The 16,919-nt window shown below is 41.1% G+C and overlaps 1 protein-coding gene across 1 annotated transcript in view; it reads right to left on the minus strand.

Annotated features, from left to right (window-relative positions):
* ddb1 (damage-specific DNA binding protein 1) overlaps positions 1 to 16,919 on the minus strand; it is a 17,518-nt gene continuing 599 nt past the window's right edge. Inside the window, exons 2-27 of the mRNA XM_079465861.1 lie at positions 16,493 to 16,641; positions 14,932 to 15,048; positions 14,638 to 14,859; positions 14,408 to 14,522; positions 12,378 to 12,475; positions 12,135 to 12,293; positions 10,470 to 10,553; positions 10,245 to 10,361; positions 8,824 to 8,926; positions 8,254 to 8,329; positions 8,035 to 8,143; positions 7,779 to 7,957; positions 6,176 to 6,339; positions 5,858 to 5,965; positions 5,380 to 5,587; positions 5,198 to 5,293; positions 4,983 to 5,094; positions 4,697 to 4,820; positions 4,426 to 4,590; positions 2,507 to 2,601; positions 2,250 to 2,420; positions 2,061 to 2,170; positions 1,505 to 1,674; positions 1,121 to 1,223; positions 535 to 658; positions 1 to 363 (exon numbers count right to left, since the gene is read on the minus strand). Coding sequence (XP_079321987.1) covers positions 280 to 363; positions 535 to 658; positions 1,121 to 1,223; positions 1,505 to 1,674; positions 2,061 to 2,170; positions 2,250 to 2,420; positions 2,507 to 2,601; positions 4,426 to 4,590; positions 4,697 to 4,820; positions 4,983 to 5,094; positions 5,198 to 5,293; positions 5,380 to 5,587; positions 5,858 to 5,965; positions 6,176 to 6,339; positions 7,779 to 7,957; positions 8,035 to 8,143; positions 8,254 to 8,329; positions 8,824 to 8,926; positions 10,245 to 10,361; positions 10,470 to 10,553; positions 12,135 to 12,293; positions 12,378 to 12,475; positions 14,408 to 14,522; positions 14,638 to 14,859; positions 14,932 to 15,048; positions 16,493 to 16,641 — 3,362 coding nt within the window. The 3' untranslated portion in view covers positions 1 to 279. The remainder of the gene's footprint in view (positions 364 to 534; positions 659 to 1,120; positions 1,224 to 1,504; positions 1,675 to 2,060; positions 2,171 to 2,249; positions 2,421 to 2,506; positions 2,602 to 4,425; positions 4,591 to 4,696; positions 4,821 to 4,982; positions 5,095 to 5,197; positions 5,294 to 5,379; positions 5,588 to 5,857; positions 5,966 to 6,175; positions 6,340 to 7,778; positions 7,958 to 8,034; positions 8,144 to 8,253; positions 8,330 to 8,823; positions 8,927 to 10,244; positions 10,362 to 10,469; positions 10,554 to 12,134; positions 12,294 to 12,377; positions 12,476 to 14,407; positions 14,523 to 14,637; positions 14,860 to 14,931; positions 15,049 to 16,492; positions 16,642 to 16,919) is intronic.

Here is a 16,919-nt window from a genome sequence, read left to right on the forward strand (position 1 = left end):
ATAAAACGCATCAAGCCAAATGTATTGAAGCAAACTTTATTAAAATAAACAAACAGAGAAACATAATGACAAACGCTTCACTAAAACTACTGAAAATCACAACAGTGCTGACAACGAGGATAATTCCTCGACTCAATATCTTGATGCTCATACAACAAACAATACAAATGTGCTTGGTGTGTGAGCTGTGACGGGAGAATTCATAGAGAAGTGCACGCACACCAATCATCTTCTCAGATTTATTTATAGTTATGTACAGATCTGTGACGCTCTGGCAGGTTAGTGGATCCGCGTGAGCTCCTCTACAATCTTAATGACCTCGTCCACCGTAGCTTCCCGCTTCATTCCACTACCGTCATCAATCTGGAACAACAAGAAAATTCACACCGATTTCAATTTGACCCTATGAAACCAAACCACGCATCAGGAGGGATTTCGGCACCGGAGCGGACATGAAATGCTCCAATGATTCTAATATGAAGATTCCATTGAAATGCTGTCATTTTGAGAACGAGAAATACATAATGATGTTACCTGCAGTGTGCTGACCACCTCTTGCATCTTGGCACGACCCAAATCCAGGAAGCTCTCGATAAGATCTCCATCTATGAATCCTGTGGCCTGCTCAGTCTTGCGCTCTGTATGGAATGACCTCCAAGTATCACTGAAGTCAAGGACAAAATGTAAATCCACAATGTGTCTGCGACCTTTGTTCGGTCAGACTCCTTAGCAAAGATAATATATATTAAAAAGATGACCTACTTCCATTACAATGAATTGAGAGGAAAGCAATGCTCGGTATGGCGAAAAAAGTCCAGTAAAAAGATTCAATCGCCCATCGATAAAGACTGACGATACTATGGGGCTGAGGTTATGTGCGCTGCTTGCCACCCTGTGACACACGCAATGGCTGCTTAAAACCCCATTTTAAGCTTGGCAAACCAAAGTTATGATATAGTCCATATCAGGTTTAATAGTTCATTTGAAATATGCTGTTTAATTGTGATTTTTTAAGATAAAGTAGGACTGATGTCTTGCTATGGTGTAAGTAACTGCCCAGAGACGTTGCAAACATGGCACAACTTCCTGTAAAGGGACTTTAGCTTCAGTTCAAGGATATAAGCTGTGCTCGATCTTGCCAACACTCTTGATGACCTTGTTGAGTCTGTTCTGGAGGTCCAGCAGTAAACTGTACCAGCTCTCTGAAAGTGACGTCACCAAACCTGAAACAACACAAGCACATTCAGTGGCTCATACCCGAGGAGGATGGGCAGTTCAGGTGTTATGAAGTCATCATTTGGGCCCTGCCTGTCAAAACCCAGCTCAAGTCATTTTTTGTGATTTTCGGTTTTCTACGTTAAATCATTTCACATAATGTAAAGAATAAATAATACGGACGAAATAAGGCCGTGTCAAAAACTGATTCAAATCGAAGATGACGTGCATCAAAGTTAAAAAGCACTGATAAAGCACTATTTGAATAAATGGAAATGAAAAAGTTTACCAATCATTCCGTTGACTGTGCCGAAGAGCACAGAACCCTGGGTAGGAGTGGAGCTCTCGCCCAGGTTCTGCAGAACCAGAGATCCGTGTGAAAACACATTGACGAACTCTCCCAGATGAAACAAGCCGACCTCCTGCAGGTGCTGTCTCTCCTCATCTGTAGTTGCCGCACTGGTGGACAGACAATCATTATATAATCTTACATTCATTACATCACCTTAAGAAATGACAGAATCAATCTGCATGTTTGAGCATTCGTCTCTATTTCCCAAACATGTCTTGATAACACGTTAATAATTATACACTCCATCCCTCCCGTACCAATCACTGCGGAGGAGATTAATCGGAACATACGATCAAAAAAGTTCATTTTGGACCCAAACTCTTCATATATATTGATTTTAGTCATAAAATAGGACATCCAATGTATGGGCTGGTTTCAAGTACACACGATTAGAAATGTGTGAATGTCATTTCACCCAAATGAGGTCGAGTTTACATTTGTTGTAAAAACAGGACAGCATGTATGTAGCAACAACACAAGACATATACGTCACCTGTCCTTTTGGCAGACGAACAAGTTGAACGCATTCTCTGCTCCAAGGAAGTTGTCATCATCCAAGATCTCTACAGCACTCATCCAATTTGGATTAAAGTCACGTGCAATCTGATGACATGAAAACAGCACAGAATGAGAAATGAAGAATGAATAGCCAGTAATGGAATTGATGGAATTGAATCCTGACCTCCTCAAAGCTTCCCTCCATGGGTTTATAGGCCAGCAGCAGCACGGAGCGCATCAGGTCGCCCACCAGTATGAAGTCTCCTTTAGTCTTGAGATAAAGCGCCATGATGTTATTATAGTGATTACACTCGGTGCGCAGCTCCTTCTCTGCAGTCCACTCGTACAGACGCACCTGTGCACGGACACACACACACACACAGTTAGTGTAGGAAATAGATTCAAGGAACAGCAGAAGAGTTCCAGAGGCAGTAAACTGACCGTGCTGTTGATGCTGGCCAGCAGTTTGCCATTAAACTCCACCATCGAGTAAACGGCTCCTTTCACCTCCTTCTCTGCAACCGTCTGCAGTTTACCTAGAAATACACAACAAAACCACCTGAACTACCATTATTGAACTGTTGCTGTTGTTGTTGTATGGCGTTGTTCAAGCGTCTGCCATTCACATTCAACACACGCAGGGGCGCGCAAACACGGTTTTGTTAACTTGGCATCTCTGTCACAAGATTTAGCAACTTTTGTTCAGAAACGCATAGCAATGTGGCCGGTACTGCCTAAAGACGTGATGGCTGTTTAGATATATAAACGTGAACACAGTTGGTCTGGACAGGCTGTGTGAAAGTCAAATATCGCTGCTCTTTGAGGTGTCGCAGTTATACACTAGTTCTTTACTCTTTCCCCGCCAGACTTTAAAAAACGTTTTAATGAATATATGGATAAACAATATATCAACTGCTTTTAAAGGAAACAAACAAAGCAAAAATGTTTCTTCTATCTTCAGCTCTTTTTATCACCTCTTTTTGATATACAGCGGAGACTTCGCCCGTGTCAGATTCAGAACAAAGAATAGAAAACTGATCAAATATTTACGGTTTCTAGATTCAGAGACACTGTGATGGTTCAGAAAATGTCTAACAGCGCCGCCTGCTGTACAACATTGAAAACACAGATTGCTGGAAATATCCGTGTTTGGCAGAGAACTGATAACTCATAAATGACAAATGTCTGTGTTAGGATGACATCACAAATATGTTAAAGGAGTATCACACTTCAAAGCCTTATTTTAAAGTGAACTACTCCTTTGAATAGCATGCAAGGTCATCCACCGACACAGTCTCAAAAACCCTGGATAACACACGGCAAGCATCATTTGATGGAGAAAGAGTTCAAGAAGCTTTCCTGTATCTCAGTGGTAAGAGCATTGTGTTAACAGCGCAAGGTTGTGTGTTGGATCCCAGTGGATTGCAGATACCTTATATAAATGTATAGGATAATGCAACGGAAGTCGCTTTGGATAAAACATCTGCCAAATGCCTAAATGTAAATGTAGATACTAATGACTTGCACTTTACAATGTTTTCAAATTCTGAAATGTTGAGTTGAAAGTATAAACCCAGAAACATCTCTGACTGGGCCGTCCTTTAGTCCTCATGAGTTCCTAATGTAATCTGGTTCAGATGTAATCCGGTAAACAGCCTAAAGGAAAACTTTGTTCCTGAAATGATTCGGTATGAAAGCAGCTAATATATCCCACTTTAAAGCGGAGGGAACATGCCATTTCAAGTTTTTTCGAACATGGATTCCTCTTTCATAACAAGGGTTCTTAGTCCCTTTTTGGACAATCACGCCCACATGTCAACCAGCCAGCGTGAGAAAGAGCAGCACGCCCATCAATGCCGTTTCACTCGGCTGACGGAAGTTCAGCTGTGTGTGTTTGTTCACGGCATTTCAGTGATGATGTTATATAAAAGGTGGATAAATCGCTGGATTTGGAGATGGTTTGAAACTGATATATGATGTGGTCCCAGTGCTAAAAGATGCCGGACATGAACCGCACACAGTAAGTCAAACTAAGTCATGTGTCTGTCTTTTGTTGTCAATCAGCACGTACGTGTACAATGTAAACAACACAAACTTAAAGTGAATAAATGCGTTGAGGTATTGTGTACTTGTGCTGTAAACCCGCCCCCACAGCAGAACTGCAGACGCTTGACTTTTTCCGGAAATAATTGTACAGCTCTATCTCGCTTTTATAAATTTGCTCAAACTAAACACTCTTCGAAGAGACAAGTGCAGTACTCAAGATGAATACGAGCAGTATGTTACCTCATCTTTAACAATGTGTCTTGTGTATTAAGGACAATGTTATCACACTTCAACTTTTGCTCTTGCACTCTTACCGTCTGTATAGTGAAAGACGATGATGCGGCCCTGTTTGGGCTCCGCCTCCTCTGGATACACCATTGCTGTGCCAACTATGAAATAAACAGCAGGATCTCTGCCCAGCTTACAGGAGACCATGCTCAGAGCGTATTCATTCTGTAGGAACTGATGCGCATGCAGCACTGCGTGAAAACAAAACACTTCACCATTAACAATGCAGAGAGAGGTAACATAAGCAAAATAATGCACGTGACTTGTGTGTGTGTGTATTATAAAGCCAACAAATACCCTCAAATGTGTGTTGATCAACCACCAGTAGACTGTGAACCTCCACTTCCTCTCCAAAAGACGTCTCATGAGGGGCAGTGCTGCTGGGAAACAGCTTACTGGAGCTCATGCTGCTGGACAGCGCCTGAACACACAAACACACACAGATCTTCAAATACAGAACACAACTGATGTATAAACACATACATGTTAGTCTTCAGTATTTCAGGAATTCATTATTTTACTAAACAGATCTCTGATGCTTATTTTGATGTAAGCAAACACACACACACACACACACACACACCTGTGTACTAGCGCTGGGCCGCATGGCTGCTGTGGTTCCACTGGCGTCCTGCATTTCAACTCTACTGGACAAAACTCCAAAACATTGAGACACCTCCTGATAACAGATCCGCCTGCAGAACATCACAAGCAACAGATAAATCTCAGAACCTCCAGATCAAATCAGTTTGACTTTGGTCAGCCGCAGATATCTAACACACACACACACACACTGACTTGGGTGACTCGTAGAGAGGAACAGTTCGGATGTGGAGTTTCTGGATCTCATCGATGGTGCCGATGGTCAGAGTGCTGTTATTGGCCAGAGCCAAACTGTAAGAAACAGTGACACGTAAGCTTTTATCTGGCCAGAGCATTTTTATAGACTCATAGTATGAAAAGCATTTTTGATGCGACACCTGTCAGGGTAGCCCTCAGAGTTGAGCGGACACATGTAGTTCACCTCCTTCAGATTGACATTAGAAAAGACCAACTTGTGGTTACTGGAGTAGATGACGGTGGGTCTGTCCGAACAGGCAAACACGTTGGATGTGGAGAGAGAGCGAAACGTACGCAGAACCGTTGGCTGCGTGCCGAGAGTCACTTTCTTCCGTTCACTTAAAACACCTGGACAGAACACGCATGACGTGAAATATTCTCAGATCACGACCAATGAAACAACACAGTTTAAGACCCTCGGTCATTTTAACAGAACTAATAGGTCAACACTCGCATACAAGAACCAGCTTAACAACACAAACAATGTCTGGGTGCATTGAGAAAGACAGTTTAGGTCTTTTTTACGTCAACGTTTGACACGACTTTTGTCATTAGGTCAAAAAATCGAAAGTAAAATGTGATGCTTGTCGGCCGTCTGAATGTGTGCGTTTCATTAACCTGTCTGAATGTCCAATCCAAAGTAAAAGAGTGCCCCGTCTCCCAGAGCGCACAGCAGGTAATGACTGCCCTCAAATGTGGTCATGAGGATAGAGCGAGGTATGATCTCTACAAAACACACAAGTAAACCACAAATATACACTATACTCAGAAACACTATATGTCACTCAGAAACAAAGCTTCATATGGAAAAAAATTAAATACACGAACTGAACATACAAACATATAAAGCTAAGCGAAACAGAATCGCTATAAAAAGTACAGATGCAGACTTTTCTCTTTAATGCTTAAAGCAATGAAAAACAAGAACACACTTACCTCCACCCAGCATCTCTTTATGCAGCGGGCTGAAGCAGGGTAACTTGAGCAGACGTGCCGAGATGTCCGTCCAAAGGCCCACAGCACAGATGCTGGACTCTCCTCCACTGTCCCCCAGAGGAGTGATGTCCAAACATGCCACCTCATGCTCCATCTCTACAGAGCTGCGCCACACAATCACACAACCCATTATTACAAACTCTCCGTGACTTACAGACAGAGATCCACTCCACCATCAGACAGTTCGCTTTTTATTGAAAGGTCCAGTGCACAAAGTTAAGTGGAATCGAGTGGTCAGGTTGTGAAATGCAACCAATGGCTCACTCCACCCCTCCTCCCTCCCTTTCAAAGCACAACGGTGGCTGACAAAAGACTTCGATGTCGTCATGTTTTTGCTTCTTGGACAAAGGAGATAAGGTATTTACTCAACACGTTCTGTAGAGAACTTTAGTGCTACTGTAGACACAACATGACGACTTCAATGCGAGGGAACCTGCGGTGTATGTAGATAGAAATAGGTCATTCTAAGGTAATAAAACATAACGCTTCATTGTGTAAGCTCTTTAGACACCTCTGAACACATAGTTATGAACATATTGCATACGGCCAAAAATTCCACACTGGACCTTTAAGTGCCTATAAAACCAACACGGCATGAGTCGCCAACTCGTGGACCCATTAAATAACCCACACGATAAGAAACCATACCGAAGAATATTCACATCTTGCTGGGAGTACAGAATGCCTCTACTCTCCCGTTGACACGATTCACATAATACGCACTGTAAATCTCATACATTGAGATGCTGTTTCATGCATTCTGACTTCTTTAAGTGTTAAACGTGTTGTCTTCTCATGCTTGACATGGTCAACTTGACCAGTTGGACGTATTACGTAGTATTTCTGTGCTCGCTACACTCCACCAGTGTTCGTACAGAAAAAGAAAAAAAACATGAAAAACTGTTACATAACTTTTCTTAGTCCCTTATAGGGCAATTCTCTCAGAAAGCACGCCCACAGCAAGGCAAAAGAAATAGCCCGCCCACGCATCAACCGACGAGCGACTGCTTATCAAGATTGGCTGCCCTGTGTGCCTGCGGCTTCAGCTTGTTACTCTTGCGATAGTGAAAAGTTCAGCTGTGTTTGTTTGTTCATGGATGTTATATAAACGGTGGATTTAACACTGGATTTTGAGATGGTTTGAAACTGATAGATGGAGCGGTCCCAGCGCTAAAAGATGCCGGACATGAACCGCACAGGGCAACTTAAACTAAGTCATGTGTCTGTGTTTCGTTGGAAATGAGTGCGTATGTAGATAATGCAAACAACGCAACTTATAGCGAATCAAAACATGCGATGATGTATTGTGTGCTGGTGATTTAGTTCCTCCCTCCGTACAGCCCCAGGAGGTCGTCTGTTTTATGAAATAATGGTACAGCTGTACATCTCTTTTATAAACGTGATCAACCCAAATACTCTTCGAAGATACAACATATATTCATTACTCCTGTATAGGCCTCCAAGAATAATATGAGACCGCTCAAGCGGTCGTTTAAGTTTATATAGTGTTAAAGATATGTGATGTGTATGTGTGAGTTAGTACCTGATCTGTTTGAGTTCTCCTGTTAGTATCTGAAGATAATAGAGCACCCGGCCCACAGCTAGCACCACCTGTGTGCTGTTACAGGACGCCACGCTGATGTTCCTTCCCTGAGGCTCTTTCCACTCGCTCACCAGAGCCTTCGTGTCCTGAGTGACCAACCGTACGGACACCGACGTGATCTGCACACACGCACACATGAACACAGCTATCCCAACCAACCCTTCCTAAAGTACAGTACAGATGCCTGCAACTGCACCTGTATGAGCTGCTGGTGTGCTACATTCCCACAGAAGAACGTCTGCTGGTTATCCACAAACCCTGGAAGTTCAGTCTCCTCCACCTCCTCTCCACTCAACATCAGCACTCTGGACACACACACACACACACACATTAGCTGTAGTGTAAACAGGGGACGGGAAAGAGTCACTGCTTCAGTAACTGAATGAAATAACGGCTCATGAACACCCTTTCTCACCTGGTCTGACCCACAAAAGACAGAACGAGCATGTCATCAGTGTCTCTGCCTGACTCGGAGCGAAGAGGCCACAGTCCTGAGAAACACACACAACATCATAAACACACACAATGTCACGTTACATCTGAAATATCGAGTAATGAAAATGATTTGACAGTTTCACAGGATTTAGTGTGTGTTGTCTAGTTTATTATTCTTCAAGACATGCCACCTCCGGAATCTACGCGGTTTACTTAAGGGGCGGAACTGCAGTGAAATGTCTGTGTTTTGTTGGCAATTATATGGCACATATAACGTAAACAGCATGAACGTATAGTCAATCACAAGCTGGTGCCAGAAGGAGCATATCTGTATCTGACTTTTACAAATGTGATCAAAGGAAATACTCTTCAGAGATATGAAGGATGCAGAACTACTCTATATGTACTCGAGATTAATATGAGAAACTCATATTACGTGTTACGTCCGCTTGAACACACAATGGTGAGTAAATGAATAAATCATTTTCATTATGTTGTGAAGTAATGCTTTAAACAAGCCATCATCATGATCACAGACAGATAAAGAGACCTTTGATTCCAGGCAGGTCGATGCTGGCGTGCTCGTGGATTCCTATGCCATTGCGAATAATCCTCAGCGAGCCTTCCTTAAACGCTCCAGAGCAGGTCACCAGCTACAGAAAAACACAGAAAGCAATATCTGTGAGTTGTAGTCGGGGCTTAAAGTTTTCCGGCACTGTGCCAGATCTCCGTCCTGTGGCTGCAGAAAATAAAGATTACATTTAAAAAAGCTTCTTGATGTCAGTTCGAGTTCATAAGTATGCCTACCAATGGTGTGAGAAGACACATCAATCACTCTCAAGCAAACAAACATTACTAGCCAATCAGAACGGAAATGGGGCGGGTCTTGGAGTGAGGTTGCTGGAGTGGAGAGGTCACGTTGGAGGGCAGGATGGAGAGTAAGTTTATAAAGCATGAAGCAGGGTGCAGCTTTTAAGTCCATTACAAATATGACATACACAACATTGGAGACCGACATAAAGATTGATAATGTTGTGTTGTTTCGGCAAACCATTAAACCAGACCTCTGTTTTTCTCCTGCGCGTCACACACACGCTCATGTGCGCTTATTTCAATAGAGATATTAAAAAACAGGTCTGCCTGCCGATCTTAATATATATATATATATATTTACATTTATTCATTTGGCAGACACTTTTATCCAAAGCGACTTACAAGTAGTTTTATACAGTGGCACATTATCACTTTTGATTTTGTGAGGGCTCATTTATGCTCTACCTGTGTTACCAGCTGTGACTTGTGCCCCATCACACCTTCAATACTTTAAGACCAATGATTCAATGACGACTAGAGCACAACACTGTTTACAAGAGTGCAAAATTCATCATGGATCTGGTCACTTACTTTTGCTCTCAGATGCCATCCCCAATAGGACAAAATTATCAACACGATGAATTGGGTTGAATTTGATATGTTAATCTTATATCAGTGATGTGATTTTTCCGTATAGATACAGATTTTGACCTCGCTGGGATCAAAGTGTTAAATTGCATAAATGGGGGTGTGCGTGTAGTCATCGCACAGCCGGCCAAACGGATTCTTTCTACGCTCTCTATGTTTGAAGGGTGTTGCTTGATTAAATACACATTATAAGCGACTCAAGCTTAGATCGAGCAACACTTCCTACTGCTCGTAAAATAAAAGATGCACCTTGCATTTATGAGTGAATGAACGTTAATGTGCTTCGATTTAACGAAAGTTTCTGCATTGAGATGTTTTCAGGTTTTTTGTAGAAATGTTCTTGGTTATACAATTTCTTTGAATTAAATGTGTCAGTTATCAATTTAAGCATAAATGTATAATTTACTTGAAATGTTTTGTGCACTATAATAAAGTGACAAATGTTGCACTTTACCTTTATAAATGAGGTCAAGCGCTAGGCTGCAGATACACAGAATTCACAGATCTCACCTGGCCTTGTCCTTGTCGTTCAAGGTCCACCACGCACATGTCCACTATGGGTCCCAGGTTAGTGAAGGTCTCCATGACAGCCACATATGAACCTTGGTCATTACTGTCCACACTCAGCTGAGGAAATTCAGTGCAAGATTCTTTTTACAGTAACATGCTTTCAAAACTGCATCACAGAAAAACAACACAAATCTCAAGTAACCTGCGAACTGCAAGATGACCTACCTTAACTAACTGAGAATCTCCAAGCCTCGAACCCACAAACACCACACCATTGTCCAAGTATGTCAGACATTCAGCGATAGAGCTCTTCAAAACACACACACACAGATAAAATCATCATTTAACCTTTCAAAAAGCAACTGATATATAGCTTAATATAGTCAAGACTGCAACATTGCACCACAACCGACTGCAGACAGAAACTGTATGGACATCTGTGGATGTGCAAAAAAACATCATCAACAGAGAACAAAGCTAATATTCTCTAAAAGCATATCTCTGTCTTTTTGACACGGTGACTATAGACTTACACTAAAGTATTTTTCCCACTTGGCTAAGGCAGCCATTAAATGAGGGAAACTTTACTTTAAAAGTGTGTTGTTATCAAAGTAGAGATTTACTGATAATATATTTAAGCATTTTTCCTTAATCGGATATTGGTTTTGTTCTGATTAACTGATAAATCTGGTGAGCGTTTCACGCCGTAACAGCACATTCCCAGATGTGTTTTTCACACATTTTTAGACGTGATAGTGAACGGCACTTAAAGCATGAGGATATGATAACGTATTACACTGAAGTAGGTAGTGTTGTCAAAAATATCGATATTTCGATACTGGAAAATCTGAAACGGTTCTAATACACATAACCCCACATAACCATACCAGCTGTGCGTTCTCGCTCGCTCTCTTTTTACCGACAGCGAGTCGACACACATGGCACATGAACAACAGAGGCCCGTCTCCTCTCACATACTTGACTCTCTTGCGGCAGTTAAAGAGTCACTAAATTCTAGTTGTTCCAGACATATATTCGTGTCTTTGTTGGGTTTGGAATAATGCGAGTAACCAACAGTTCTGAAGCACCATTGACTGCCATAGTAGGAAGAATGTAAACGGTGGTCAAAAGTGCCCAGAACTGTTTGTTTCCTACATCATCTTTATTCTTCAACACAACCAAAAGATTATTACTAAAACAGTGTTTTCCTACAATGGCAGTAAAAAAGATCTCTGTGTTCAAATAAAGAAAGACTTTTATACATGTCTGGAACAACTAGAGGGAGAGGAATTCATGACAGAATTTTCATTTTTGGGTGGAGTATCACTTTAAAAGTTGTCAATGTTAAAAAAAGATGTCCAGTGTAGAGTATCAGAACCACACCTGGCGCTTGACGCTCCTTTACGCTTCCCATGTTTATCACAGCGCTCTCTGTATGTGCGCTGATCAATAATGTCATCCACTTGTTTCATTTGCCCTTGTTCAATGTTGTTTATGTTAGAAAGATGGCCAGAACGGAGTCTCCGCAACCGCTCAAACAGCAACATTATACACATACAGTTGTGTGTTATAACCCAACAGTTGGGTGTGTCCCTTTTGACCCAGTCATTTTTAGACTATGCTTTTTAAATGTTTAGCTTTATTTGTGTATAATGTTGCTGTTTGAGCGCAAAACATATATATATATTTCAGAAAAACGCTTTCAGATCGATATGTGACATGACAACAATTACTTGTGTGGGTTTTTTTTGGCTAACCAATATGCCGAACCGATTATTAGTTATTTTTTACCCAATCATGCATGTCTAAGAATGTAATAAGACCTTGAATAGTAGAACCCGGTCTTTTCACTATATTTGTGAGGTCCACTACGGCTGTACACACACACACCTCTCCTAACAGCTCGACTCGCAGGTCTTTAAGCACTACAGCTCCATCCATCAGCTCTTCTTTCTCCAACAGCAGCATGAAGAGTCGGCCCTCCATATCTCCCAGGAGGTACCGCGAGCCATTGGGATCCACACGGTTATGACAAACAATGGTGCTTTGCTATAATGTTAACAAAGCATACTTTACACATTGGAGAAATAAGAGTTTGTAATGAAAAGGCAAAGAGTGTCATTAAACTCTTACCTTAATAGTAGGAGGAGCGATGGCCAAGTATTTGTCTCCATTATGATAAGTGATCGACTCCTGTCCAATAATTATAGCACCACCAAACGGCTCAGGGACTGCATGTATAAACACACAAAACCACAGTCAAAACAATATAGGCCAAGTCCTAATTGCTATTTGAATATTTCAAATAGTGACATTTAACATTCATTTATATCCATTATTTATTTTGCCCACATGAATGACATGGGTCGTTGTTAGGGGTGTGAAGAGATCTCACGAGATCTCCATTAACTCACCCTCAGGTTGTTTCAAACCTTTATACATTTATTTGTTTTGTTAAACATAAAGATATTCGTAAGAACGACATCATCCACTGCCATAGTAGGAAAAAAAAAACATATTGTATATTTTTTGCTCTGTTGAACATATACTGAGATATTTTGAAGAATTTATGAAATCAAAGATTTCTCGGGCACCTTTGACGACCATTTTATTTTACCTACTGTTGCAGTCAATCATTGAAAATCGTTAAATATTCTTCCAAATATCTTTCTCTGTGTTCATCTTAACAATGGCATTTATACAGGTATGAAATGACATGAGGCAGTAAATGACAGATTTGACAAATGACATTTTTTGGTGAACTATCACTTAAATTAAACCAGTTTCATTTTGAGATTGGGTGCATCAAAATGTGATTTCAATCATTTATTTCCCTGTGATTTCCATCTTTGACATGGTGTGACTAGGTACATCACAAAAAATGACTTGGCTGGGTTTCACAGGGCAGGGTCCCATCAGTAACTAGTTGTGTTATCAGGATATAAAAACAGTGGTAAACTTATAGATGAAATGACAGAGTTTGTTTGTGACAGCCTAAAGGTCAAACATCAATACACGTATTAGCCTCATGCAGCAGACTTTGCATAGCAGACTTACAAACGCAGCACCTCAGTGACACAGCAGCCAATATAAGAAACATTGTTCTTTATTCGCTTTCTTTCATGTTTTAGTAAACAGGGAACACAAAAATAGCCTATAACATTAAAAGATCTGCGTGTAGCGCACTAAACGTAAGGATTTACCTTCCAGCTTTTGCAGCGTCAGAACAAATACTGACATTTAAAACTTGATGTCGACTAGTTCGAGCAACTCCTGCTTGCTAATGCGATACAATAATGCTTTAATGCTGTAAAATGTGCCAAAATATATTTAAAAACTGAAAAGGACAACCAACAAACATGTTTGACATTCTTTCTGATAGCTGATCATGTTCCAGACATCCGACACATTCGCAATATTTCTATCATTTCAATATAAAAAGTATCTTTTCTCTCAACAACGTGTTGTCCGTTTTTGTCACATCTATAACGCATGTATATTTCCCTCATCTTAAAGTTGTATTAGGGGTGTAACGGTTCAAATTACTCACGGTTCAGTTTGTGTCAAGTTTCGGTTCAGTTTGTGCTATGTTCAGAGAAAAGGGACTACTGACAAATAAAAATAAGATCAAATCATCAAGCCACAAGTAACAGCACCAATATATACCAGTAAAGAAATGGATTAAAGTAAAATAAAACACAACATTGCATATTTACAAATTAAATAAAGATGAATCATAATTGATATATATATATATATATATATATATATAGTCTATTGTGCCCCAAATTCTTCGTAAGTCACTTTGGATAAAAGCGTCTGCTAAATGTAAATGCATAATTGACAGCATACGTCAATCCTATTGAAATTTGTCTACGTTATTTGATTTGTTGTAGGTAATAAATATCTATCCATCGACAAACATGCATTAGCTGAACTTTGTTAGTCTGTTTTACGCATTATCACTTTTAACAAACCATATTTGAAATACGTTGTCATATTTAAGGTAAACCGTGGTCCAAGCGCGCGTCGAACCGTTGGGTGAGAACCGTTCGGTTCAATTTTTACAGAGAACCTGCAGAACAGAGCCTACAAACCCTCCAGTACCACCACACATGTTGTTACAAGTAAAACGTTCGGCCAGGTTGGTGCTGTGACCTCACCTGGAATAACCATCGATGCTTCAGCTTCCACATTTTCCTGTTTCCAGGGCCCTTTGTTGAATTCCTTCTCCCTGAGAGAGACCTCGTACGTCTTCACATGCCTGCCCTGGGGATCCTAAACAAAACAAGAAAGGAAGAGCAGAGCACATGAATACAGAACCCATAACGTGTTGACCTGCACAGACACTCGCATTAAGCCACAGCACTCATCAAGGTGTTTAGGTTTCTACCTGGTATATAAAGCAGACTGTGGGCGCCTGACAGCCGTAAAGGAACTGTACATCTATGACCTGTAGCTCCTCCAGCCGGATGTTGAACGCTTTCAGCTCACGGTTGTCACGATCCAGTGGGATGACCTTAAACAGGCCGTCATAGAGCCGCAAGCCAATCATACGACACTCTGGATCCACTATACCGATGATCCCCGTCTCTGATGGACGCCCAATCCGGTCCTGTCAAAAATGCTTTTAAGTTGTTGTTTTTTTACCGTTTTTTTAAATGGAAAAGCCAGTCTCCAGCAGTACCTGAACATTCCCATGAGCACGGGTGATGATATCGATACTGTCTCCATTCTGCTTGTACTCCAGGATGCAGGCGTTGTATTTGGCAGTCAATATGAACAAAAGATCTTTACTCTCGCCCTTCAGATATAAACAACAGAATCACAGCATTAGACAGGAGCCTGGTAGAACCTACAGGCGCAGATTGGGGTGAAAGGTGTGGTATTCTGTGGAGACCTTTTGAGGAATGTTAAGAAGGGTCTGCAATTTTTGTTCATATAAAAGCACAAGTAAAGTATTATTGACACAAAAGTGCACACGTGCAACATGTGATGGAAAATGAATCACATGTGAGTCTAGTCTCAAGCAGCATGTAGCAAAACATTATAGATTTTTCTTTGATTCCAAAAATCATTAGGATATCAAGTAAAGATCATGTTCCATGAAGATATTTTGTAAAATTCCTACGCAAAAAATATCTCAGATTCCAGAGTTTAAAACGGTCATATCCTAACAACCCGTACATCAGTACAAAGCTTTATTATGCAAGAAAAATCTCAATTTGATAAATGTTGTTGCCCAGGGTCACATATATTCTAGGGATGCACAGATGCCATTTTTTTAACTGCCGAGCTCAGATTTTACTCGCCCATTCCGATGCCTGTACCTTTTCACAACAGTGAGACTAATAAAACTAGATAAGCTCCATAATTTCAAACATCTCATTATGAAAAAAAAACTATTTTATGTGCTTCTCACAAACTTTCATCTGCAAATTTCCCAACAAATTTGGTATCGGTGCACTATGAGCTTATAGTATCAGGCCTGATACCGATATTGGTGCATCCCTAATATACACCAACCTTAAGGTGGGTAAAACATTTTTGTTATTATTTCTCAGACTGGATTAGTCAGAATGGAGCAGTGTGGATGACTTCATTACACATCACTTTGTTCAAATAAATGCACGTGTTAGAATTCTACACGTGAACTTGTTGTTTACATTCATTCAGCCGGGGGTGTTTAATCCCCTCTGTTTGTGTATCACAGGCTTCAGTGTAATAGGGCTCAATGAAATACGGCTTTAATATTTTGCCAATACATAAATCGTCTAGAAGTAAAATGCTCAGGGAGTCCAAAAAAAGAACAGACGATGCATTAGGGGTCTTACATTTCCCAAACGTGGGAAAAATGATTGATGACAAAATGAACGTTTCAGGATCACGTGAAACATACATAAGGCAAGATCACTTCGGTCGTGCTTAAAAAATGAGGAAATGTTGAAATTGACAGGAAGCATCGTCAAGACTTCTCAATGAAAGTGAAAAATAAGTGAACACAGGTGATTAATGGAGCAAATGACATCACCGGCCAGAAAAAGAAGACACCAGAGTTGATTTTCATGTTTCATTGGCCAAAACGTGGCACTTGCAGAAAACCCACCGTCTCCCTTCTAGGTGTAGTCTCTTTGGAAACTCAATCTAACGTTTGTATTTGGAGCATGTTTCTATTTCTACTGGGTTTCTCGGGCAATGGTGGAGAGCGGTGTGGCTGAATCATGACTGGATGTGAAGTCATTGGTCACCTTAGGTCTGAAGAGCTCCATGACTGCGATCTTGCCGTACATGCCGACCTCCTTGACCGGCCGCAGACCCTCCGCGGTCACCACATAGATCTCCAGACGCGTGTTCTTCGCTATCAACAGGTTCAGATCCTCGGCGGACGTGAAGTGACCTGCGGATGAAGCATCACACACGTGACTGATCTCAACGTGTCATGTAAACACGGTTTATTCATTGAAGTGGTTACCATGGTAGATTGGTAACTACGAATTCTATTTACACCGTTTTAAAACCCCTGTCGTGTTTATGCTACGTGTCATATCAAACACACGAGCTGCACCACACATACACCGACACCGACCCGACAAACATGTCCGTGTTCATTGACGAGAGCTTGATGCGTCTCCGTGCGGTTTTGTGTATTTTCTGACTTCATCGCATCACGAACAC

Source organism: Barbatula barbatula (genome assembly GCF_947034865.1).
Source record: "Barbatula barbatula genome assembly, chromosome: 10".
Taxonomy (NCBI): Eukaryota; Metazoa; Chordata; class Actinopteri; order Cypriniformes; family Nemacheilidae; genus Barbatula; species Barbatula barbatula.